This window comes from Sycon ciliatum, chromosome 1 (assembly GCF_964019385.1).
Source record: "Sycon ciliatum chromosome 1, ocSycCili1.1, whole genome shotgun sequence".
Classification (NCBI taxonomy): Eukaryota; Metazoa; Porifera; class Calcarea; order Leucosolenida; family Sycettidae; genus Sycon; species Sycon ciliatum.
Genome location: NC_088643.1, coordinates 12600731 through 12619996, shown reverse-complemented (window position 1 = coordinate 12619996; position 19266 = coordinate 12600731). Strand labels below are relative to the sequence as shown.

The following is a 19266-nucleotide window of genomic DNA, read 5'->3' as shown; positions in this document are numbered from 1 at the left end:
GCCAGTCCCACCGAGCCATCAAAACAAATGTGGTACAAAGGCATTTGCCTGACACAGGATAAATGAATAGGCTAGCCGACGTTATAAAAGTAGTTCGAAGTAGTGAAGGAAGATTCAGACACTGTTGCTAGTAAGTGAGTCAAAGAAGCAGGTCAATCCATGTCACTGTCTGACTCATTGTGCCTGTCAGCCGCCACCTCTTCATCCATCAAGCCAGGGGCAACAATCGCTCTTGGCCTCACTGCCAGGAACCGTTTGATAATAGAAATTTCACGTCGTTCCGGGTGCGACGCTGCTGGGTTTTTTCCCCAGAGAGCGGACAAAGTCTTCTGCTGAAAAGTCATTGCCTTTGTCCTCAAAACCACAAACCTGAACAGTTATAATTATTTTACTAACAAAATAGACAGCCGCTCGTACTCGAGTCCAAGACAAAAGCACGCACTTCAAAACCAAGATGAAAGCACTTGTTTCCACTTTGGACATATGCGACATGCCTACTGTCCGCGCTTTGTCTTTGATATCCTTGCACAAGCACAGTACATTGTACAGCGTAGTCGAGTCCAGCAAAAAATTGTTTGCATCGCGCGTGAGTGGACATGTCACTAGCGCCGGTACCGTAGTGGCTGTGCCTGAATGCAACATGACCGTATAGCTAGTCACGTAGATGACTGTAATGTGCAGGTGCATGCATGATACTTGATAGTACTTATTGCACCATGTGGATCTACCAGTGCATGCAGTGGCCTTCACGTGTACATGTACGTGTAGATCTACCAGTGCATGCAGTGGCCTTCACGTGTACGTGTACGTGTAGATCTACCAGTGCATGCAGTGACCTTCACGTGTACATGTACGTGTAGATCTACCAGTGCATGCAGTGGCCTTCACGTGTACATGTACGTGTAGATCTACCAGTGCATGCAGTGACCTTCACGTGTACGTGTACGTGTAGATCTACCAGTGCATGCAGTGACCTTCACGTGTTCATGTACGTGTACATCTACCCACCCGTGGGATTGGAAGCTCCGTACACTACTACTGCACATGTTATTGTACTTGTACACTGTACTGTACCCAGCAGTAGTGGTGGTGGGCACGTGCGCTACACATTCCCTGCCTTTCACACGAAAAGTGCATCTACGCACACTGTGACAGTGCACGCGCACCGCATGTTGCGCCTGAAGCAAAAAATTAATATTGCTGGCCGCAAAAAGGTGGTTTCCGGGCTCCAAGAAAACCACACGGTGCACGCGCCTGGTACATCCTCTTTGAAATAGAGTGTCAAATATAGCAATAGATCTATACTTGTACAGACTCTACATTCACTTTAGTTCTGTTCTCTACTTTTTATCTTTATAGATGCTACCATGACAACGGCTGGACAACAGAAAACGCAACAATCAGTCCACACAGTGGGAGGTAGTGAGACTGATCAACAACTGTCCTCCAGCAGACATACAGCAACAGACAAACAAGCAACATCAGCTTTAGCAACAACCAGTGCAACTAGTGTGGGTACAACAAGGAGTACTAGACTAACTACAGCTCAGGTTTCAAAAACATCATCACATTCAAGCAACTCATCTCTACCAGACCTGGACGAACACTTCACTGGCAGGAATGACATTGTTACAAAGATCAGTCACAACATTCTCACAACAAAGTCCAAGTCATCATCTACACGAGTGAAGAGTCTTGTGGCACCACCTGGTTTTGGTAAGACGTCCGTAGCCATTGCCGTGGGACATGCATGTCGCAATGCTGGTTGTCGTGTGGAGTTCTTTGACTTACGCGGTGTAGCTGGTGTTGACGCTGTCCAGGCAATGATTCAAAACCGACTCGAAACAAACCCGGCTTCGTCTGAAACTTGCGGTATGACAACGAAATCAACTGATGGCATGGATGATGATGGTAGCCAGCACCACATGTTATGTATTCTGGATAATGCCGAGGATGCTATGCAGGCGGGTGCTGATAAAGATTTCCAACTACAAGATGTCATCCAACGACTACTACGACAACAACACAACGTTCATATCCTACTGACAAGTCGTGTTTACTTTGACCTACACGCTGCCCAGTTTAAACTACAACAACACCGTCTTGTTGGTCTGACAAAGGTTTGTGCTGTTGGTCTTCTCCGTGGTCTATGTGTTGATGGTAGTGTGAGCATTGAAGATGCACGGAGGTTAGTGGATCATTGTGGAAATGTTCCACTTGCTGTACGCATTACAGCTGGTCTTCTACAAGGTGGCCGAAAAACTCCAACCATGTTGTTATCGCTATTTCAGGAACTTGGTCTAGATGTGTTCAACGACGATCGTCACTCGGGTCTGAAACCGAATCATCGAATCCTGAAGCTGTTGGAATTAGCATACAACGCATTACAGCAGGATGACAAGGAATCATTCCATGCTCTCTCCCAGCTGCGTTCATCGTTCACATCTGATTGCGCTTGTGTGATGGTGGGTTTGCCTGCAACTGATGCCAATGTGGTTCATCTTGTACGTTTCGATCCTTTGATCAAGATTTGTTTCCTGGATTACAATGCGGATTTGAAACGCTACTCTTTGCAACCATTCGTCGCCGAGTTTGGCCGTTACAAATGCCCTGAAGACAAGCAACGCATGTACCAACAGCGAATGTGCAAGCATTTCCTTGGCTTTGTGAAGGATGTTGATCATCGTAGAGGTTGCAGTGCAGAGGAAGCAATGTATTGGAGTTACAAACTGCTTCAGGAAATCGTGAACATCGAGAATGCGTTGTCGGTTGTTCATCTGCTGTCTGATGATGAACTTCTTCCTTTCTCTAGATTAGCAACGTGTTGTGGTTTGTTTGCAGCTTTGTTTGGGAAATCAACAGTTGTTGAAGCGTTTGTTGAAAGGTTTCAAAGATTGGACAATGCACCGCTCTCCGTTCAAGTTGACGGTCTTTGTGCCACGGTCGAGTGTAGGTTTATCAGTGCAGGCTTAGCAGCGGGTTCTGACACCAATTTTGACGATTTGGAGCTCAAAGCCCAAACACTTCTTCAGAAATGCAACAAGGAACCGACAGGAGAGCAATCACAGCTGCAGCTGATTTTGATCCAACTTTCATTGGAGTCATGCAGAACAAACATATCTCGGACCATGGGCAGCATGGAAGGACAAGCTGAGCTCAGCCAGGAAACACTATCCCGTCTTCAGGTGGTGTACCAGCGTGTTACAACAACACTGGGAATGGGTCTTGCAACAGGTGTCACTGAATATGCTCTGAAATCCATTCAACTGTATTGTTCCACTCTGCTAAACAAGGATATACCCAATGTACAGGTGGTAGAAGACCTTGCAGAGAGGGTAATCTCATCACACTTACTATCACAGGATGGTGCAGTCCCTTCATGTGCTACAGTGTACTGCGTTCTGCTAGAATGCATTGCTGTGATCCTGGGCAAGGTTGTATCAAGTTCCTGTAGCAGTGAGTGGATTATTTCACCATCATTGATTACAACACTGGGTATACAACTCTGCGAGTGGAAACATGTACCAACTGCTATCAGACGCACATTCAATACCCATGACGACTTTACCACTGTGGCAGCTTTCCAGGTACAACAGTACCTGTACTCCATGGATAATGACACAGTAACCACACTACTGAACATGTACTTGGGTGATATGTACAACATCCAGTACATATCCTCGGTAGTAAATGGAAGGGCACACACAACTCCATTGGGTATCACTCTACCAGCACAGCATGCCTACTACATTGTGATGGACTATGTCAGGAGATGGTGTAATGGCTCAAATCCAGCAGATCACACAACAGCACTGATTAACAACTGTAGCCAGAACAAGATACCTGATCTAGAAGTGGTGCAGTCTTGTATACTGATGGCTAGAGTACTGCAGACGTTTGAGGTAAGCTGGTAGTGCAGCGTTATCCTTACCCTAGTTTTCATCCACACTCCACACTCCATTCTGAAAGAATCCAGTAGTTTGGAGTTGACAGGAGGGCATGCACATCGAAAACCACGCCTTGTCAACGACCCGTTCTTGCTCAGTTTTAACGACCACACTCAGCAAAGAACAAAACAACAACGAAGCACAACGACGCACCAACGCTGATGTGGCATCGCAAATCCCGTACCGTGCACGCAGGCACTGGGTTGCAACAGAAAAAAGACGCGCTGCAAGCGTGCCAAGCAGCGAGTGAGTACAGAACGCGTACTAATGCCAGTCATGGCAACGGAAGATAAAATTATGGAGATCGACCCGCGCATGGTTCGATCGAAAGCAGAGTACGAAAAAGGCACACATTCAAACTGTGAAGAAGCAGAAGAGGAAAAACGAAAATGAACACTTGTGTCGTGAAGTGCTTCTGTCCAAGGGTGCTCGCACCCGACGGGGTGACAGCGCCCCTAGTCAGACGATACAAGGCAAACGAAATAGAAATAATAATTAGCTGAGTCACAGCGCGGGACTCCGAAACGAAAACCGGTGAGTATGTAAATATTAATTGTTCGTACCTGCTGTACAACGTAACAATTGCTCAAATTCGTAACGTATTTTCAAACTAGCACTCGTAGAATTGTAGTGCGAATGTGCCACTCGATTTAAATATAGTAACAACGACAAAGATATACTCTTCTAAACATTTCTCTCCCTTCTCACTGTGCCGAAATTCACAGTGACCAAAAAATTCGAAATTGATTATTGTTCTGAAATAGGCAAACAAGAAGCTACTCACAGAACAGCTTACAAAGACGCACGATTGGGCGGGTGTAGGTCTTGTCGCCCACCTTGACCTTCACAACTCGCACGTGTCCGTCTGGACCAGGGTGCACTTCGGTGACGCGACCCATTGGCCAAGTGCCCCGTGGGTTGTCTTGGGATGTCACTAGAACGATGTCGTCGACCTTGAGGTCTGTCTCGGCCGTCCTCCACTTGAGTCGCCGGTTCAGCTCTGGCACGACTTCCTGCATCCATCTCCGCCAAAAGTGCAGCACGAGTTCTTGCACTACACGCCAGCGTTGCCGAGGGTTGAACTCGCTCTCGTCCACTCCTGCAGGTGCGAACCGAGTACCGATTTGGCCATACATGAAATGATTGGGCGTTAGCGGAGTTGGGTCACGACCATCTGCCGACACGTAGGACAGTGGCCGTGAGTTCATGAGTGCCTCCGCGCCGACGATAGCAGACAATAGCTCCTCGTCTGTGACCTCCGCGTTCTTCAGAATCGCCGAGATAGCACGCTTTGCCGATTTTACTAACGCCTCATGCACTCCGCCGAAATGTGGTGCTGCTGGAGGGTTGAAACGCCAGCTAGTCTGCTGATCCGCTGTCTGCCGCTGAATAGCCTCTGCATCAAGCTGCTTGACTAGCTGAGCAAGCTCATTGGTGGCGCCGACAAAATTCGTGCCATTGTCGGAGATGACGTCGATCGGTACTCCCCGTCGATTGGTGAAGCGTACGTACGCCTGCAGGAACGAGTCCGTTGTCAACGCGTATGACAGCTCGAGATGCACTGCTCTCGTCTGCAAGCAGGTGAACAAGCACAGGTACCGCTTGTGTTGTGTCTTGCCGCGGCCCTGCTTCGTCATAAACGGTCCGGCGTAGTCTACAGAGACTCGGCCGAATGCGCGTAGCGGCAGGCTGACTCGGACCTTAGGTAGTGGCGCCATCACCTGCATTGCCGGCTTCGTACGGTTCCGGGCGCACCTCGCACACTTGGCTTCCCAAGCTCGCACCTCTTCGTGGCCAGCAACGATCCAGTAGCGCGACGAGAGTTCGGCTAGCGTATGGCTGACACCGAACGCGTGATATCCTCGTTCGTGACATGCCTTGACAATCAGCTGTGTCACATGATCTCCTCGTGGTAGGACGATCGGATTGCGCTGTTCTGCAGTCAAGAAGTCTGCATGCTGTAGTCGACCTCCGACCCGTAGAAGGCCAGCGTCGTCAGTAGAGAGGTTTTGCATTCCGAATTTCGGAATTATTTTCGGAATGTGGCGGCAGCAGTCGAAAAAGTAGTCGAACTTTCGGAAGTGTGGTGGCGAAAGTGCATGGTTTTCCGAAAATGGATTTTCGGCTCTTTCATGTTTGGGAGTACATATTTGAATACAAAAAAGTGTATTTTTCATGTTTGTATTCTGCTGCTCTCGATTATTTGAAAAAATTTCCACGTTGTAGTCAGTTTGATTTTTGCTGGTTTTGCTGCTCTCGCTGATCTCGCCATGTTGACCAGGGAGTCGTAAAATACGGTATTTTACGACTCCCTGATGTTGACTAATCTTCTCACACTCCATCACACTCTATCTTCCTTTGCCATGGAGCCTACTGACAGTACAAGACAGTAGTTCGCCAACCTCGTCTTCAGCTGTTGGATCACTTGGTCCACCATCAGTACGTCCTCGTCTTCGAACCGCACCCCAAAACAGTTTGGCCTGCGCACATGGATTTGATCCTGCTCAGGGAGCCGTAAAATACCAGGTATTTTACGACTCCCTGATCCTGCTCAACCTCTTCGACGCTCTCCATTTTGTTTTGCATGGCAACCCTTGGAAACGAAGTCGAATCAGATTTTCGGAATGCAAAACACTGAAAATACCGTTTTTCGGAAAAGCACAGTCGAAAATAATTCCGAAATTCGGAATGCAAAACCTCCCTAGTCATTGGCTTGAGCGAGACCAGCTTGCTGGTTGCGGGGATCGGCTTGCCTGCTTTAACTGCAGCATACTCTGGTAGCGACTGTTGCTGCGCTCGCTTGATGTAGAACTCCTCAGAGTCTCGGATCGCTGGTGGCGATAATTCGTCAAACTCTCGTTGTGCGGGTGGTACTGAGCAATTCGTAGCGAATCGCACACACCAAGCATGAACACGGCACATTCGTACCCAGTCGGAGTAGCGGCTTGGCTCTAGACGATTCAGCTCGCTGTGGCATTGGTCGACGGTCACCGCAGTCAGCTCGATGGACTCGTCCGTCGGTTGATTGTCTTTCTTCAACTCCAGAGTTGACGGACGGGGCTTCAATTCTGGCTGAACAGGCCATTCACTTTCAGCGGCACCCAAGAAGCCGGGACCGTTCCACCATAAACTGCTTCCCGCCAACTCTTGCACTGACATTCCTCGAGAGACCAGGTCGGCTGGATTGAGCGCGGTGGGCACGTACCGCCACTGGGTAGGATTGGTTTGCCGTTGAATCTCGCCCACTCGACTAGCCACAAACTGCTTGAAGGTGCGGCTGTAGTTGGTGATCCAGTGCAGAACGTTGCTGCTGTCCGACCATAGCGTCGTTGCTCGGGGGTCGAGGTTCAGTGACTCGGCGGATGATGTGGCGAGCGTTGCTCCGGTTGTCGCCGCCATTAGCTCAAGCCGCGGAACGCTGACAGCAGTCACTGGTGCCACACGGACCTTGCTTGCGACGAACCGTGCTGTCGGTTCTCCAGTGTCATAGTGACTGACCAGATACGCGACTGCTCCGTATGCGACCTCGGACGCATCTGAGAACACGTGAAGCTGGCTGCTGATTGCTGTGCGTCCCGTGGCCGTCAGGCAGCGTGGTACACGTACTGTTGATAGCTCCGTCACCTGCTCAAGCCAGCCGAGAACCTTCTTGACCATTGCTGGGGGCAGTTGCTCATCCCATGCTGCTCCACAAAGCCACATCTCTTGCAGCAGGACCTTTGCTTGCACGAGGTACGGTGCGAGGAGTCCAAGTGGATCAAACAAACTTGCTGTTGCACTGAGAAATGCGCGCTTCGTAGGATTTGAGCCGATCTCCGACAGCTGCAGCTGGAACGTGAACTGGTCCTCCTTGGCAAGCCAGAGGACTCCCAGTGTCTTGACATTCGGCAGCTCTCCCTTCGTGAGGTTGATCTCCTCAGCGCGATCCTCCTCCGGGATGGTCTGCAACACCGCCGTGGAGTTGCTCAGCCATTTTCGCGGGTGCATACTGGCTTTGTGCCACAACGCCGACAGCTGCCTTACGAGCTCAACGCCTTCCTCATCGCTTCGAACAGAGTCCATGAAGTCATCCATGTACGTTGACTCAAGGACCGTTTCCGCTGCACGAGGATAGGTGTCGGCGTGCTGATGAGCATTGTGTCTAGCCGCGTACTGCGCTAGGAAAGGCGACGCGTTCACACCGAAGACCACTCGATTGAACTCGTATGTGGCCGGTTCCTGCTCGTTATCCCGCCAAAGAAAGCGATGGAAGGGCCTGTCCTCCGGAGCCAGGGATATCTGGAGATACATCTCCTGGATGTCGCAGATGATGGCGACCTTGTTCTGCCGGAAGCGCAGGAGTACCTTCGGTAGCGATTGCTGCAGCTTGGGACCAGCACTGATAACATCGTTCAGCGCTAGACCATTGCTGATGCCAGCTGCGTCGAAAACCACACGTGTCTTCGTGGTGGCCTTATCTTCACGGATGATGGCGAAGTGTGGAAGGTACCATTCGTTTACAGAACCTCCACACTCGTTGTCAGGCACTCGTCGAATGTACCCGTTGGCTAGGTACTTGCGGATGACATCGCTGTACGCTGTTGCTGCTGCTGAGTCACGTCGCAGCCGCTTCTCCAAGCTGTGCAGACGGCCGAGTGCCTTCGCTCGGCTTTCAGGCATGACTGGACGTTCGGATTTCCAGGGTATGCCAACGCAGTAGCGGCCGTCCGTCACCTTCAACGACGCTGCAACTTTCTGCTCTGCCACCTTGTCGTCGCGTGACATGATTTCGTAGTGCTGCTGTTCACTTCTTCGATTTCCCACAGGCGCTTCAAGCTGCTCTGTAGGTCACCGTCGCTGAACATTGTGAAGCAGCAGCTCGCCGCTGGGTGTGCTGGTTGTACTTGGCCGATGCAGGTCCAACCTAATGCCGTCCGACGCGCCACGGGCTCAGGGCTGTTACCCGAGCGCTCTTCATACGCCATGTGAAGCTCTGGATAGTCGGCACCGATAAGCACGTCAATGTGGCGTTTCGACGGTAGCGGCGGAAACTCAACGTTGGCTAGATGTGCGTACTGCTTTCCCAGGTGGTGCCAGTCTACAACTTCCATGTTGCCTGTTGGCTGCTCGATTGTGCACGCATGGAGAGTCGTCGACGTGGCTCCGTCAACACTTCGCAGAGTGCACGATACTGGGACAGTGTGAATGGTCTCTTGCTGTCCATTCAGCTTGCTGATGGTCAGCGACATACTTGATCCACTCAGGCCGAGTTCTGCGGTAACATTGCTCGCTATGTACGAGCGCGTGCTGGCGTCGTCCAGCAGCGCGTTAACAGTTAGCGACCGCTTGCCGTTGGATAGCTGAACGGGAACTGTCCGAATCGACGTCACCGTCCGTACTCTATTCTCCTCTCCCTTCGTGCTGTTTCCGAGGGAGACAGCACTGAAGTTCTCCGGCTGCATGGCTCCAGTCTCTCCGGAGGCGTGGGTTGACGACGCTGGAGGCGGTTGACGGGGCTCACTGTGCAGCAGGCGATGGTGATGCTGCGTGCACCCGTTGATACCGCACTCCCGGTCCCGTGGGCAGTCCTTGCCGCTGTGCCCAGTCGCAAGGCATCTATACTATATTCTATAGCATGACTTGCTTCGCTTCGCTGCTGCCCAGCGCTGGCTTACAGTTTGTTTCTCAAACTCTGGGCAGCGCCAGATCGGGTGCTCGCCACCATTGCAGCATTGGCATGTGGACCTTGCGGTCGGCACGTTGCCAGCGGTGTTTGTAGCTGTCACGAACGTGGTCGTGCGCGGTTGCACAGCGTCGTGAGCAGTTGCCGTCCGAGTCGGCTGATTTCGACTTGTCCCGCTGGTTGACAATTGGTTTCTGACGTGATGCTGCTGGCTGATGCCTTCGATAGTTTCCGTGGCGGCAGCAAGAACTTCTGCCTCGGCATTCAGCCACTCCAGCAGCACCTCGACCGATTCGTCCTTTTGGTGGTGTACTATCCAGCGGCGATACTGGGCCAACAAGTTCACCGGCAGCTTCTGCTGGATCCGCTGGTAGAGAATGCCGGTACCTAGCTCGGTGTGCATACCGGCATCCTTTAACGTCACCACTGCCATGTCGAGCACATCGGTAAAGCGCTCCAGGTCCTGGGCTCTACCGGATCGAATAGGTGGAGATCGTTCCAGCTCTTCCATCCTAACCGCAAGGCGCCGGCGACTCCCACCGAAGCGTCGCTCCAGCCGCCGCAGAGCAGCATCGTATGCTGCTGCCGAGTAGCCGAGACTCTCGATGGCATCCAGTGCCTCACCCGCCACGTACTGTCGGAGCTGCAGCAGCTTGAATTCAGTGGAGAGCGGCTGCTGGTCCACACAAACGCTGAAAGCGGATTTCCAGCGCTCGTATTTTCGCTTTTCTCCGGTGAACACGGCAATTTCGATCCGCTTCAACTTGCTGGCGATGTTGATCTGTGCAGCTGCCGCTGGAGCAGTCCGTGGCGCAGGTCGAGCTGCGGTGCCTCCGACATATGTCGGAACTGGGGCGAATACTGCGGTCCGGGGTGCTTGCATGCCAGCGCTGGGTCTCGCACCGTACTGTGACGCTCCAGTAGAGATGGTGTGCGACGGTCCAGTAGACACAGGTGAGTTGTACATGACTGCACTATTGCTCGCACTCCACTGCGGTTGCTGTTGTTGGTACATGTATGCCTGCTGCGGCCTAGCACTATTGTTGCCATACGTTGCATACATCATACTAGGTGTTTGATCAGCAGGATCGTGGATCAGGAAGGCAGAGCCTTGTTCCTGATTTATAGCGGGAGCGTTGCTGCCCGGGGTCATAGTTGCAAATGACGCTGGCAGCACTGAACTACGTGGCTGGTACTCCGCGGCTGCTGCAGATAAAGCGGTGCATGCATTGCTGTTGATCATATTTGTTTGCGGTGGCGCGTGTGCTGACGCGGTTGCCATGGCAACGGTCGGGAAGGGTTCGGCAGGTTCCCCCACACGCTGACCACTGAACATTACAACACGACTGTCCGGCTCTACTTTCACCCGTTCTCCATAGTCTGCAGCCCTGGGCAACATAACCCGCGTATCGTCCTGACGACCAAGAAACGGTGCATCTTGGAGCGCCGCACGCAGATCTAGAATTTCTCTGCTTTCCTCTCGCACTGACGCCAGTAACGGCGTTGCCCCTCTCAGTGGCGATTGCTTGGGACTGGGAGTCTGCCTGGTCGACGCTGCCAGGCTCGCTCTGCTGCTCCTGATGAGCACACTCCTGGCCAATTCCATGGCATCGGAATACTGGCCTTCCAGCTGCTTGTACTGCTTCTGGAGACCAGCATGTCTCCTAGAGTCAGTGTCCACCACCGCTTCCATGTACTCCATGATGACCTTCTTGGTCTCGTCATACACTGTCGTCAGGTGGCTTCTCCATGCCTTTACGTCATCTTGGTTCGGCACCTCATTCGTTGACTCCACTGTCAAATTTCTCCTCGTATTTGTGAAATCCGTTTTCAGCTCTCGCTTTTTCCGTGCGAGGTCTTCTAGTTTTACCTCCATGATGGCTCCGTGAAAACCATCCTCTGCTACCAATAGTTTGGAGTTGACAGGAGGGCATGCACATCGAAAACCACGCCTTGTCAACGACCCGTTCTTGCTCAGTTTTAACGACCACACTCAGCAAAGAACAAAACAACAACGAAGCACAATGACACACCAACGCTGATGTGGCATCGCAAATCCCGTACCGTGCACGCAGGCACTGGGTTGCAACAGAAAAAAGACGCGCTGCAAGCGTGCCAAGCAGCGAGTGAGTACAGAACGCGTACTAATGCCAGTCATGGCAACGGAAGATAAAATTATGGAGATCGACCCGCGCATGGTTCGATCGAAAGCAGAGTACGAAAAAGGCACACATTCAAACTGTGAAGAAGCAGAAGAGGAAAAACGAAAATGAACACTTGTGTCGTGAAGTGCTTCTGTCCAAGGGTGCTCGCACCCGACGGGGTGACAGCGCCCCTAGTCAGACGATACAAGGCAAACGAAATAGAAATAATAATTAGCTGAGTCACAGCGCGGGACTCCGAAACGAAAACCGGTGAGTATGTAAATATTAATTGTTCGTACCTGCTGTACAACGTAACAATTGCTCAAATTCGTAACGTATTTTCAAACTAGCACTCGTAGAATTGTAGTGCGAATGTGCCACTCGATTTAAATATGCAGTGGTCCCTCTATAATCCGGCACCATTTGTGCCACGAAAATCTGCTGGATTAGGGAGGGTGCTGGATTAACAAATCTGATTTACTGCTGCAATGTACATGAAGAGGACATTTTGGCTACTGAAAATTGTGCTGGTTTATCGAGGGTGCTGGATTATAAAGTGCCGGATTAGAGAGGGACGACTGTAGTAACAACGACAAAGATATACTCTTCTAAACATCCAGTGTACTGCAACACAGTGTACTCAGTAATGATCTACTGTATAGTGTCTGTCTCACTGAACCTCATTACTTGCTGAGCACACAGGAGAATGTGAAAACTTCTAAGACATGGTAACTATGGAAATGGAACGCGTTGCTTTCTGCTATATCAGCCTGATTTGTATTTATTGTGCGATGTGTAGTCTATTTCGATTGTATGGGCTTCAGTTACGTTCTCTCTACACTGTCCTTTGTTGTGCGTTTTGCTGTAGAATACAGTCTTTGCAACTGTCGATATTTCCAAACTCTTCCCAGCATTGAAGTCATTGGTTAATGATCTCAGTGCTTACCTGCCGAGCAATTGTGCAACTGGTCTCTCAGTGTCTGGAATTGTGTACTTACCACCAACAACTGCGGACAGTCCTCTACTATACATCTCTCTCATTGCTGCCCTACATCATCGATCCAAGAGAGGTCAAGTGAGCATTGATCACCACATTGCACTGCGGGAATGGTGTCCACGTGTAGCAGCATGTTTTGTCTGCTATGACCTGGACAACATCACAGCATGTCCTCGTTGTGGCATGGCCTACCTGTGTGGCAAACATCGTCAAACTGATGAACACCAAAGTGAACACAACCAACACTGTGCTATGCTGGCAGCACTCAGTCATTGCATGTCGCAGTAAGTTAAGAGTGCTGTCTTTGGCTCACATGAGTGAGTGTTTGCTGCGCGTGCTGCGTGCTGTGTGCTGTGTGCTGTGTACTGTGTACTGTGTGCTGTGTACTGTGTACTGTGTGCTGTGTACTGTGTACTGTGTGTTGTGTGCTGTGTACTGTGTACTGTGTGCTGTGTGCTGTGTACTGTGTGCTGTGTACTGTGTACTGTGTACTGTGTGCTGTGTACTGTGTACTGTGTACTGTGTACTGTGTGCTGTGTACTGTGTGCTGTGTACTGTGTACTGTGTGCTGTGTACTGTGTACTGTGTGCTGTGTACTCTCCCGCATCGTCGACGGACATGCTTCCGGCTGGCTGACCGTCCTACCGCTCCGTCAGGAAGGCTACGACATGTCCGCAACCCAGTTTTGGGATCAGCTGGCAATCCGCTACGGCAGGCAGCCCAACTCTCTTCCATCTCACTGTGACGGATGTGGCGCCCCATTCACCTTGCAGCACGGCCTTGACTGCCATAAGGGCGGCCTTGTCAAGAGAGGCCACAACGACCTCCGTGACAGTGATGCCAAGCTTGCCGACATTGCCTTCGGCGGCGTCACCATCGAGCCGATCCTCATCCCGGAACAGGACAGGAATGGTCGGCCTATGCTCCAAGCGGACTGGCTCGCTCGCGGAGTATGGGAAGGCAACCGGGTGGCGTTTTTCGATAACCGCATCGTAGATGCTGACGCACCCAGTTATGCCAAGGCCAACCTGTCCTGGAATGCCACCGCCAACAAAGCAGCTGCAGCGAAGAAGAGGAAGTACAAGCATGCCACTGAAGAGCTACGAGGCTCTTTCACTCCTCTGGTGTGTTCCACTGATGCTGTCCTCCACCGCGAGTGCAGTGCGTACCAGAAGCGTCTCGCCAGCCGCTTAGCAGCGAAATGGGAGAAGCCCTTCTCTGCCATGATGGCTTGGGTACGCGTGCGCACTCAGTTCGCCATTTTCAGCGCCGTGGACATGCGTCTGCGAGGCTCCCGTCGCCGTCTTATGGGACTCTCCGTACATGACGGTGCCGGCGTTGGAATTGGCCACTGAGTCATGTTCTCGTTCTGTTTTTCTAACTTATTATACCTTTTCACTGATGGTCCTTTATCACTGTCTTTTTCTCACTGTAGCTCCTCATTGTTGTTCTTTTTTTTTTTTTTTTACCAGGCGTGGGCCATCCCCTGATTTCATAGGTGCCAAACATTTTTACGTCTTTCAAAAAAATAAATCATTAAAGTCATTGGGATGTGTACTCACGGCTGTCAAGAAGCGGCAACTTAGAAAGATGGCGTCGGTTCGAGATGGCATGGTAACCGCGCACGTGCCGTGGTCCGTGACTTGCTCATGTATGCACGCAAATGCAAGTCACAAACTCACAAAGATCGTCTTTGCATTTGGAGAAAATATCTTCGACTCTCTTTGGAGGTTGGCGAGGTTTGCCTAATCTTTACTTGATTGCGATGCCGGTATGTCCTCTCAATAATTAGAACAAAGAGAGCTGATGATCGCTTCATTGCTGAGCAGAAGTAACAATCAACTCTCCTCATGTCCTCAGTGCCAAAGGCAGACGACTGCAATTCCACAACGAGGATTTCACGATGATGGAAACAATAATCGTGTACTAGTACATACTTGGACCATTTGGTCATCCCTATTCTAGCTGCTAGTCCGTCCAGCAAGCAGATATTAACTATTACGATAAGTACAACTGCGTGAACGAGGGCTCACCCAGCAAATACAAGACGCCACTCCAGTCAAGAATTAGGGTCTTGACTCGAGAACTTCACAAATACAGGTCAAGGCACCCCACAAAACTGATAGATGGCACGAACGAAAGACAAATAGGCTAGACAAAGTGTCCCAAGTGATTGAAAACAGCAGATCTACCAAATAAGACAGCTACATATGCCTAAACAACGATTCCCATACAGTAGAGAGTAGTATCAGGCAGAATGAAAGCCTTGGAAGTGCACAAATACAGCCACGACCGCCACAAAAATTGGACGACCGCCACAAAAAATTCTAATTGCTCTACCTCCTTGAAGGGTGAAAGTTACCAGTTATTCTATAGCGATGTCAGTTTATGCCTGCTGGAACCCCCCATAGCCCGCACGAAATACCTTTCAAATAATTCCAGGATGCAATTGCAGCTCCAGACAGGAGGAAGAAGAACACCGTGAAAAATAACGGCAACGATGCCCAAACTCTCGGGAAACGGCTGAAGTCTTCCTGAAGATGTTAACATTGAATAGCCATCGATTACCAGCGTGGTTTGGTGACTTTAGAACTGTTTTGAGACTTAGAACGAAGCGATATCTCAAATTTGATGGAATTGTTACCTGTCAAATGCGTGGGCGAGCAGGCCAGCTGACTGGTTATGCATGAACATGCATGAGCATGCATTGATTTTTCATGGTTCACGTGCAGAAAACTAAGTTGCCGCGATCCAAGTGCAGCTAACAGCCGTGTACTGTGTACTGTGTACTGTGTGCTGTGTGCTGTGTGCTGTGTACTGTGTACTGTGTACTGTGTGCTGTGTTATCCAGCACCTATGCCCATCACTCGCCAAACTCGTGATCAACACCTACCGAAAGCCCGCTAGCCTCTTCGTCGGCGGCGAGAAGATCTTGTCATGTGAGGGTACCACACAGGGCGACCCCGTCGCCATGGCGATGTATGCCATTGGCATCATCCCACTTATGAAAGCTGTTGCAACAGAAGGAGCAGTACAGGCATGGTATGCAGATGATGCCGGATCCGGTGGCAAGCTGAAGAGCGTCCGAGTGTGGTGGGATCAGCTGACGGAGAAGGGCCCCAAATATGGCTACTTCCCAAATCCAGCTAAGTCTGTCCTAGTGGTCAAGCCCCCACTCCTCGACGAGGCCATCCGGATTTTCGCTGGTACTGGTGTTTCCATCCAGGCAGATGGATGCCGCTACCTTGGTGCAGCCATCGGGTCATCCGCGTTCGCCATGCAGTACGTGCAGCAGAAGGTCGGGGAGTGGGTCGCACAGGTCCAACGGCTGAGTGACTATGCCCGCTCTCAGCCTCAAGCTGCATACGCCGTGTACACCCATGGCCTACAGAGTAAGTGGACCTTTCTCTGCCGAGGCATGCCAGCTATGGATGAGCACCTGCTTCCACTTGATGATGCTGTGTCCAACATGCTGATCCCTGCCCTTCTGGGACGACCGGTGAATACCCAGGAGCGCAGCCTCCTTGCTCTTCCGTGTCGCTTCGGCGGTCTCGGGCTGCCCCACCCATCGTCGCGAGCCTCCCAGTATCAGTCTTCTCGAGACATCACCGCGCCCCTGACAAGCCGTATCTTGGTCCAAGATATGGAATTAGGCACCGCCATTGACGATGTACGCGCTGCCAAGAAGCAAGCGAAGAACACAGTTGACGCCTCGGTTCGGGCTGATGCTGTGCTTCTTTCCTCATCTGTGGATACTGAGTTGCAGCGGGTCATTGCGCTAGCGTCGGAGAAGGGAGCTTCTTCCTGGCTGACCTGTCGACCCTTGAAGCGGCATGGCTTGACCCTCACCAAGGGTGAGTTCCGCGACGGAATCCACTTGCGCTACGGCTGGCTTCCACAGCGACTGCCATCATCTTGTAGCTGTGGAGCCACATTTTCAGTCGCTCACGCTTTGTCTTGCCCCACAGGGGGGTTTCCGTCGGTGCGGCACAATGAGGTGCGTGACCTCACTGCCCATATGCTGAAGCGAGTGGTTCACATTCACAATGTCTCCGTGGAGCCCCACCTGCAGCCGGTCACTGGGGAGCAGTTTCGGTATCGCACCGCTATCCAGACTGAGCAGGCCCGTCTCGACGTTGCGGCAAGTGGCATCTGGGGTGGCCGGTTTGAGCGCACCTTCATCGATGTGAGGGTTTTCAATCCTCATGCGACCTCAAACCGCGCCACCTCCATTGCTTCCTGCTACACCAAGCACGAGAAGGAGAAGCGGCGCTGCTACGAGCAACGTGTCCGCGACATAGAGCATTCGTCGTTTGTTCCGGCCATATTCTCTACCACTGGTGGTTTGGGCAAACACGCGGAGTCGCTCTACAAGCGGATAGCTTCTCTTCAAGCCGCGAAGACTGGAGAAGCATACAGCTGTGTTATGTCTTGGGTTCGATGCAAATTGAGTTTTGCCCTACTCCGGTCCAGCGTGATGTGTTTGCGCGGATCCCGGAATCTTCGGCCGGTGCAGTTGGACTCACCTCCCACCTTGGCGGTTGCTGAGGCGGGCATTCGCATTTGATACCATTTGCCTCTGGTTTTGTCTATATTGGCTTCGCCTGTGCTCTTTTCATCCTACTACTAGTAGTTTTCAGTCCGCTATCGGGCGGCTGCACTCCAGCTCTGCTTTGCACTTCTCTTAACTTCTTTTTCCTTTGACTTGATCATTACCCTCCGTGTATTTTTGTAAAAAAAAAAAAAAACGCGGTAAAAAACGCGGCCGCGGAATTGCAATTTTCCCCGGGGACAGATGTATACAATGACATTGCTTGGAGCGTCAGTGAGTTGAGTTGCTGTTTCGCGATACTGATACCTGGATACGGCATGAAACGAAAAAAAAAAAAAAAAAAAAAAAACTGTGTGCTGTGTACTGTGTACTGTGTACTGTGTGCTGTGTGCTGTGTACTGTGTACTGTGTGCTGTGTGCTGTGTGGTGTGTACTGTGTACTGTGTACTGTGTGCTGTGTACTGTGTACTGTGTGCTGTGTGCTGTGTACTGTGTACTGTGTACTGTGTACTGTGTACTGTGTACTGTGTACTGTGTACTGTGTCCCATATGGTGCAGTGGTATGTGCAGCGATTTCCAATCGATAGGTTGCGGGTTCGATTCCCGACGATTATGGTCACACACATCTTTCTTCTCTTTCTCAGACTCTTCCTGACTTTTCTTTCATTCTCCTGGGTGGTTACCAACAGCCAGTGCATGCCGGAGTATGTGGTGTGATGTGTGTGCGGAAAAAATAATAATAAAAAGACCAAAAAGTAGGGATTCACTGGCCAGAAAAAGCCACTTCATAGCTGTGTGGTGTAGACCAGGCTGAATAGTGGCGGTCAATTCTTCAGCCTTGCAAGCTGTTGAACGGTGCAATCCCAGCACAAGCTGCTATGGCTTCTGTTGTAGCATCGCTATCATCGCCTCTGGCGATGGGCGTCCAATGGTCCAATGGTCCAATGGTACTGTGTACTGTACTTACTTCATGTCAGTACATGTACTTTAAAAGAGGTACAAGAGAACCACAGCTGTGTCTGTGGAAGGGGAAGGCTTGCACCGTGGTACTTGCGCCAGATCTTTGGTTTTGGCTGCGTCACAACATGGTTTGTTTGAATCGTCTATGTCTGCATTGCCAATTATGGGATCATAGTTCCATGTGACCCTGTGGCAATGGCTCCATGGGACACTTGCCTGCGTGTGCACGTGTGTGTGTGTGTGTGTGTGTGTGCATGGTGTCTGTGTGCAAGTTTCTGTGTGTGTGCATGTGTGTGTGTGCGTGCGTGTGTGTACGTGTGTGTGTGTGTGCGTGTGTGTGTGTGTGTGTGTGTGTGTGTGTGTGTGTGTGTGTGTATGTGTGTGTGTGCGTGTACATATAATGTGCATCTTCAAGAGTGGGTGATTTTGTGCTTGTACCATTGAGTTTGGTTGGTGGGTGCACTCACAGAAGAACGTTCCTGTTCCAGCACCATATACTCTCTATTATCTGAGTTTGCAATGTGCAGCCCACACTAGTATCAAGCATTAACTTCACTGGGGCAGGGCACGGCTGTTTTTTTGTGCGATTTCCGCCCACTTAACAATATGGCTGCCGAAAGTCTCCATTGGGCTTTAATGGCTAGAAAATTCGAATTTTCAAATCGTCAGAACACGAGTAGGCCATGGTTTCCCCTGGATTTTGCAGACTAGTTAGCCCGGATAGCCCAGGGAACATGCGGATCATAACCATCTTGTTTCAAGCTTGCCGCTCGTACCTCACATGCCTGCTTTTTTTCAAGAAACGTTTGTTCTGCGTCGTGCACCTTTGGCTTCGTTCTGGAGTACTCCTTATGTCGTCGCTGACAAACTCGGCTCCAAGAAGCCCTTCCCATTTTTTTTCCAGGTAGAAGGCTATCCTCTGGTTGTCTTCCTCAAGTGTCATTACGAACCGTGCATGAACTTCTAGAAACTCGGGACGAGTCTGGAGCCCGTTTTCTCTTGAT

At 50.9% G+C, this 19266-nt stretch overlaps 1 protein-coding gene across 2 annotated transcripts in view; it reads left to right on the top strand.

Annotated features, from left to right (window-relative positions):
• Positions 1-15702, top strand: part of LOC135813802 (uncharacterized) — a 31212-nt gene extending 15510 nt beyond the window's left edge. For both annotated transcript variants that reach the window (XM_065326821.1, XM_065326813.1), the window contains 3 exons: positions 1360-3902; positions 12622-13034; positions 15602-15702. In XM_065326821.1, coding sequence (XP_065182893.1) covers positions 1360-3902; positions 12622-13034; positions 15602-15632 — 2987 coding nt within the window. In that variant the 3' untranslated portion in view covers positions 15633-15702. The remainder of the gene's footprint in view (positions 1-1359; positions 3903-12621; positions 13035-15601) is intronic.
• Positions 15703-19266: the final 3564 nt, after the last annotated feature.